The 5,562-nt window shown below is 57.7% G+C and overlaps 1 protein-coding gene across 2 annotated transcripts; it reads right to left on the minus strand.

Annotated features, from left to right (window-relative positions):
• Positions 485-4,572, minus strand: LOC8078791. 2 transcript variants are annotated; one of them, XM_021455642.1, is made up of 2 exons: positions 4,230-4,572; positions 485-4,059 (listed from the first exon to the last, which is right to left on the minus strand). In XM_021455642.1, the coding sequence occupies exon 2, from the start codon at positions 3,948-3,950 to the stop codon at positions 660-662; it is 3,291 nt and encodes a 1,096-aa protein (XP_021311317.1). In that variant the 5' UTR covers positions 3,951-4,059; positions 4,230-4,572; the 3' UTR covers positions 485-659. The 2 variants fall into 2 exon arrangements, with proteins under 2 accessions (XP_021311317.1, XP_002457251.1); XM_002457206.2 differs by having other exon boundaries at positions 485-4,030; positions 4,230-4,571.

Raw genomic sequence — 5,562 nt, forward strand, 5'->3', positions numbered from 1 at the left:
CTGAATCACTGATCTGATGTTTGCATTTGCATTTGAATTTGCAGGGTGTCGACGATGGCGCGGCGGGCCCAAGCTGCAGCTCTGATCATCAGAAGTCTCCCTCCGTCAGTGGAACGACGGAGGCGGCGACCCAGCAGCAGCAGCAGCAGTTGCTGCAGCAGCAAGAGCAGTTGCTGCAGCAGCAACAGCAGCAGCAGCAGGAGGAGGAAGTGAAAATGTCACTTGAGCTCACCCTTTCATTCGCCTACATGTAGCTAGCTACCACGGTGCCAAATTTGTCATCCCCTGCTCAGGTCTCTAACTAACTAGTGAGCCAGCAGCCAGCGTGCTGTACTGTCAAAGAATATTGGAAGGACGTTGTAAATCACCTCAGCGTCCTTCACAATCTATAAGACATGCCATGCCGATTTGGCATGCTGTTCTTATGAGCATGACTATAGGTTTACTGCATAGCCAGTGGGCCAAAGCTTTCTACATAAACAAATAAAATTTCAAGTATTAAAAGAGAGATTTTATTGAGCTACTAGTATTAGTACACACATTTTCTGTTGTTAAGACAAGGGGAAAACATAAGAAAAACAAAACAAAGAGCATCACACACACACACAAAAAAAAAAGGTAAAGCAAACGAGCTAGCTAGCTGATCAACGGACGATGGTTCAGCTCAAGCTGGTGTCCCGCCGTACTCCGACGCCCTCGTTGACGCCGGAGACGAGCTCGGCCTCGAAGTTCCCCGACGACATGGACGGCAGGCGCTCGTACACCCTGGACCCGAGGTGCTGCAGCTTCTTCTGCTGCGTCTTCACGGTCTTGCTGATGATCTTGTAGTTCCACCGCTGCTGCACGTACACGGCGGCCGCCAGCGCCACGGCCACCAGCGGGATCGCCACGTCGCCGAACCGGGAGTAGAAGTCCAGGCTCGTGTTCACGAACTCGTACTCCTCGGCGAAGTAGGGGTTGATGGCCGGCGCCTTGATGTAGTCGTACAGGTGCGGCAGCAGCCGCACCGCCGTCACGCCGGCGTAGTAGCTCTTCTTCAGCGGCCTGCAGTTGATCCGCCACACCACGTTTCCGATCACCTGCGGGAGGAGGAAGAAGTCCTGCGCCATGCCGATGTACTCCTCCAGCGTCACCGCCCACTCCCGCAGCGCGTGCGTCTTCCCGCGCGCGTCCATGTACGACCCGTCGTCCCGCACCGGCCGGCTGTACACGTTCACGTAGTGCGCCGCCAGGACCACCGCGAAGCCCATCAGGTGCGCGCCGAGGCTGTAGACGAGCACCTTCCGGTCGCTCGGCACGCGGCCGGGCTCCAGCGGCGACCGCGTCAGGAGCCGGATACGCGACCGCCACACCTTCTGCGCCAGCCGGAGCGTCAGCAGGAACGCGGCGAGGATGAGGATCTTGACGATGCAGTCAATGGTCCAGTACAGGCTGCTCTTGTCCACCTCGTACGACGGCGGCACGGCGCCGTCGTCGGAGCCCGCGGCGATGCGGGCGAACAGGGCCTCGGCGCCGGTGATCAGCGGCACGCTGTACCCGATCGCCTGCACGCCCAGCATCACCAGCGACACGTACGGCATCACGTCGGTGTTCGCCTTGATGTACATCAGCTGGCTCAGCTCCACGGCGATGGCCGCCGCCAGCGTCGCGATGCGGAGGATCCCCTCGACGCTGCGCCGGGACAGGATGTCCTGCCGCTGCTCCCGGTACATGATCGGCAGCGTCTGGAGCTTCGTCGTGTTGAAGTGCAGCGGGTCGCCGGAGTCGCGCGTGCTGGCGATTTGCACCTTCACCGTGGGGTTGATCAGCCACCGCGCCGTCGTCGGCGGGTAATCCACCCTCATCTCGATCGAGCAGTCCATTCCATCCTCGACATCTTTCAGCGTCGAAAAGACTTGCCGAGTCGCTTGAATGCTTCGGCAACCGATCAGGTACATCCGGCCGTTCACCGGATTGTACACGCCTTCCAAGAACATGCTCGACACGTTCGCGTAAGCATTCCCGGTTAGCGAGAGCTCCGCGGACACGTTAAGAAGAGATGACACTGCTGGCTGCGACGACGACGTCGTCGACGAGGACTCCGGCTGCGACAACGTCCAAGAAGATGCTTTGCCCCCTCCGAGCTCACCGGGCATTCCGGGGAACTCCGCAGCCGACGCCGACAGAGAGGTACGGCCGACGAGTGATCCGAGCGAGAGCACCTCCAGCTGAAAGAACGGCCGCTCGAACCGTTCACGAGGGAACGGATCGGGCACGGCCGGGACGTGGAGGGTGAGGTCGCCAGCGAGGTTGGACAGGCTCATCGCCTCGTCGGTGAGGCTGGCGTCTTTCTTCGGGTAGCTCAGGAGCGACTTGGCGAGGGCGGCGCCGAATTCGAACGGCTCACTGCGCCTGAGGAACTCGCTGGCCTGCCCCACCTTCGTGTACTTGTACGCCATGCTCATCGGCGCGCCGCCGGAGACGCCGAACCGGCTCCAGAGCTCCGTCGGGTGCACCGTGCGTTTGATCGTGAGCGGGAAGTGGGCGACGCCGCCGCTGCCGTCGACGCGGGTGATCTGCCCCACCGTCAGGCTGCGGCGGGTGGCCGTGAAGGTGGTCTGCACGTACAGGCACACGCGGGAGTGGCACGCCTTGGCGCCGACGCCGAGGCAGCCCACCATGCAGAGCTGCCCCGTGGACGCGCGCCACACTCCCTCGGCCGAGAGCGTCATGCCGCTGAGCCCGCTCCGCTTGCCCGCCGAGTACTTGTGCTCCCACGGGGGCACGGCGCGGAACACGGCCGACACCCTCGCCGAGCTCTCGCCGCTCGGGGCGTTCCTCGGCTCGCACCGGACGTCCTGCATCACGATGCTCACGTCCGTGAAGGCACCGTCCGTCGCGTCGATCGCCTTGTCCGTCTCGAACGGGCCGAGCCTTCGGCAGACCGCGTCCGTGGAGTTGCACCGCCAGTTCGGGACGACGGCGAGCACGTCCTCCGACGTGAACCGGTCGAGGATGCCGCAGAAGGAGTTGCCCCTGTACAGGCCCCGGTCGCCGCCGAGGATGTCGTCGCGGTAAGGGTGTGTGCTGCACGCGTTGTCCACGAGCTTCTCGGACCCGAACTTGTAGTTGGAGTAGGCGCCCAGCTGCGACAGCAGGTGGACGGCGTCGAAGTACGCGACGTCCGACTTGGCGTTCGTGCTGGTCAGCTCGCCGCGCACGGCGCGCGTCGCCAGCGTCAGCGTCGTCGGGTACCGGAGCACGAGCAGTAAGTTTTCGTCCTTGGTGACCGGCGGCTGGAAGCTGTCGCGGCCGGTGTTCTTGGCCCAGTCCCACGGGTTGCCGGCGTCGCTCCCGCGCCTCGGGAGCAGGGCGTTGCCGACCATGCAGAGCACGCTCTCGCCGTCGCCGTTCTCGGTGTACACGCCCTCGAAGAGGATCTTAAGCTCGGTGCTCCCGGGCCACACCTTGAGCTCGGGCGACACGTAGGGCCCCATCACCGGGCCGGTGCCGTTGCGGGAGACGGCGACGCCGAGCACGCCGCTGACGTTGAGGGCCGTCTTCCCTCGGCGCCCCACGTCGACGTGCGTGAGCATGAACGAGGCCAGCCGCAGCGGGTCCGGCGCCGCGATGTCGCCCGACACGTCGGTGCCGTCGAACGGCATCAGCGGCACGCCGCCGTCGTCCTGCTTCCAGTCACCCTTGACGAACGTCAGCTCCGGCATGAGCGCGTTGGCGCGGTTGGCGTCGAACGTGAGCTCGGTGGCGGAGGAGAGCACCGACCGGCATTGCCGCTTGACGTCGGCCGAGCGGACGTACTCGTGGGGGATGAAGGGAGGCTGGCCACCTCCCATCGCCATCTTTGGATCCATTTGCGGCAAGTGTTGGTTGAAGGGATCAAACGCGGCGGCGATGGTGGCAATGAACGGCAGCAAGAACGCGCCTACGAAGTGCGGTTTTGCCGACATCATTGTTGCGGGAGATCAAACTGATACGTATCTCAGATTTTGATGAAGCTGTCTGCTACTCCGCACTTCAGAGATTTGACAACCTGCATTTGGAAAACACAGGAACAACAGACTGCGTTTATTTGCAAAGTGTTTACACGAAATTCTTGCTACGGCAGAGAGACAGAGAGTACCAAAGCGACAGTAAAACGTGCACACTTCTTGGCTACTTCGACATCAACATATGCGAAAAATTGCAAAGCTACAGCAAAAAAAGATCGTGGAGTAAGCTTTGTCGCTGACCTCAACGTGGAAATATCTTCGTTCAATCCCGGAATCCCCTTCCGCGTCCAAGAAGTGGCACCGAAGAGAGCAGGACGGCACAAGATCCTCTGCCCTGCTACAGTGCATTAGGTTTCTGAGCAGAATGTGTCAGATCTAGAACAATTCTGAACCAGATTGGATCACTCGGAGTCCAATCTTATACCCATCCCTTGGATGCCTGCGCCGCATTGTTTATCGACCTGCTAATCCCTTGGGCCTCTCAGAATCGGCGGTTCTTGGAGGCTGCGCATATAGAATTCAGTTTTGACTTCCGAGGGAAGTGACCCAGAAACAGAGTGCAAGCGTGCACACTGCCAAGAACGCCCCGGCCTATAGAACAGATTAACAGAAGAAGCCGTGTGTGAGATTGGAGAAGAGTGGGGAGGGGCAGTTTGGGTATTGGCGCGCAACATCCGGGGCCAGAGACAGCGAGAGAATGAGAGATCGAGAGAGTTGACGAGGCTGCGCAGGTGGCGCCCGCGGCCGCCGCGCCGGGCATCGCGGCCGTTGCGCGGCAGTCCATGGCATGTCACGCCGGCGAGGACGGCGGCATGTGTCCTCCACGTGAACGAGGAGCATACAGGTTTTGCCTCTGTCCTGTCAGGATAACCCAGATTTCGTAAACCCACTTTGCTATTAGTACTGCTGCTCGGCCCATATTGGGCCAGTTTTGGTGGATTTGGTAGCCCATTATAACGACTGAGATAGGCTGGATCTTCATATGGGCCCAAGTTTACAAGGTCCATGCGGACCTGGGCAGGCTCGCTTTCTGCAATTGCAAGGTTTCGTATACCCCGCAACTTTTAAATTTTCTAATAAAAGTATTGTCTTCTTCTTCACTCATCCAAACTTAAATTAAGAATCAGGAAACATTACTCCTCAAATTTAATCAAGAACACTACCCCATCCTAGAAACGATACAATTTTAGTTCTGATCTTAATCAAACTATATAAAATTTTAACCAAATTTATATTTTAAAAAGTATCAATATTTATAATACAGAAAGGTATAAACGAAAATATATTCCATGATGAGTATAATAACACGTATTGGATACCACAAATATCAAAAAAATTTAATATAAAATCGACGAAATTAATTTAAATGGTTTGACTTGAAACTGTTATAGAATTATGTTTTCTTTCCAGGATTAAAGGAGTAATAACCATCAGTGATCATTAAAAGAGGAAAGACAACTAAAACTGAACACTCCTACGGCAATATCTGCATTATTCAGATTTCAGAGGACCTCAAAGTGCTTATACTAGTATATATCATGATAGGATACAAAAGCATAATGACCACAAAATA

The sequence above is a fragment of the Sorghum bicolor genome, chromosome 3 (assembly GCF_000003195.3).
Source record: "Sorghum bicolor cultivar BTx623 chromosome 3, Sorghum_bicolor_NCBIv3, whole genome shotgun sequence".
Lineage (NCBI taxonomy): Eukaryota > Viridiplantae > Streptophyta > Magnoliopsida > Poales > Poaceae > Sorghum > Sorghum bicolor.

Bases quoted from the DNA above. Each gene is read 5' to 3' on its own strand.
- LOC8078791 (XM_021455642.1), bottom strand. From the start codon at position 3,950: ATGATGTCGGCAAAACCGCACTTCGTAGGCGCGTTCTTGCTGCCGTTC.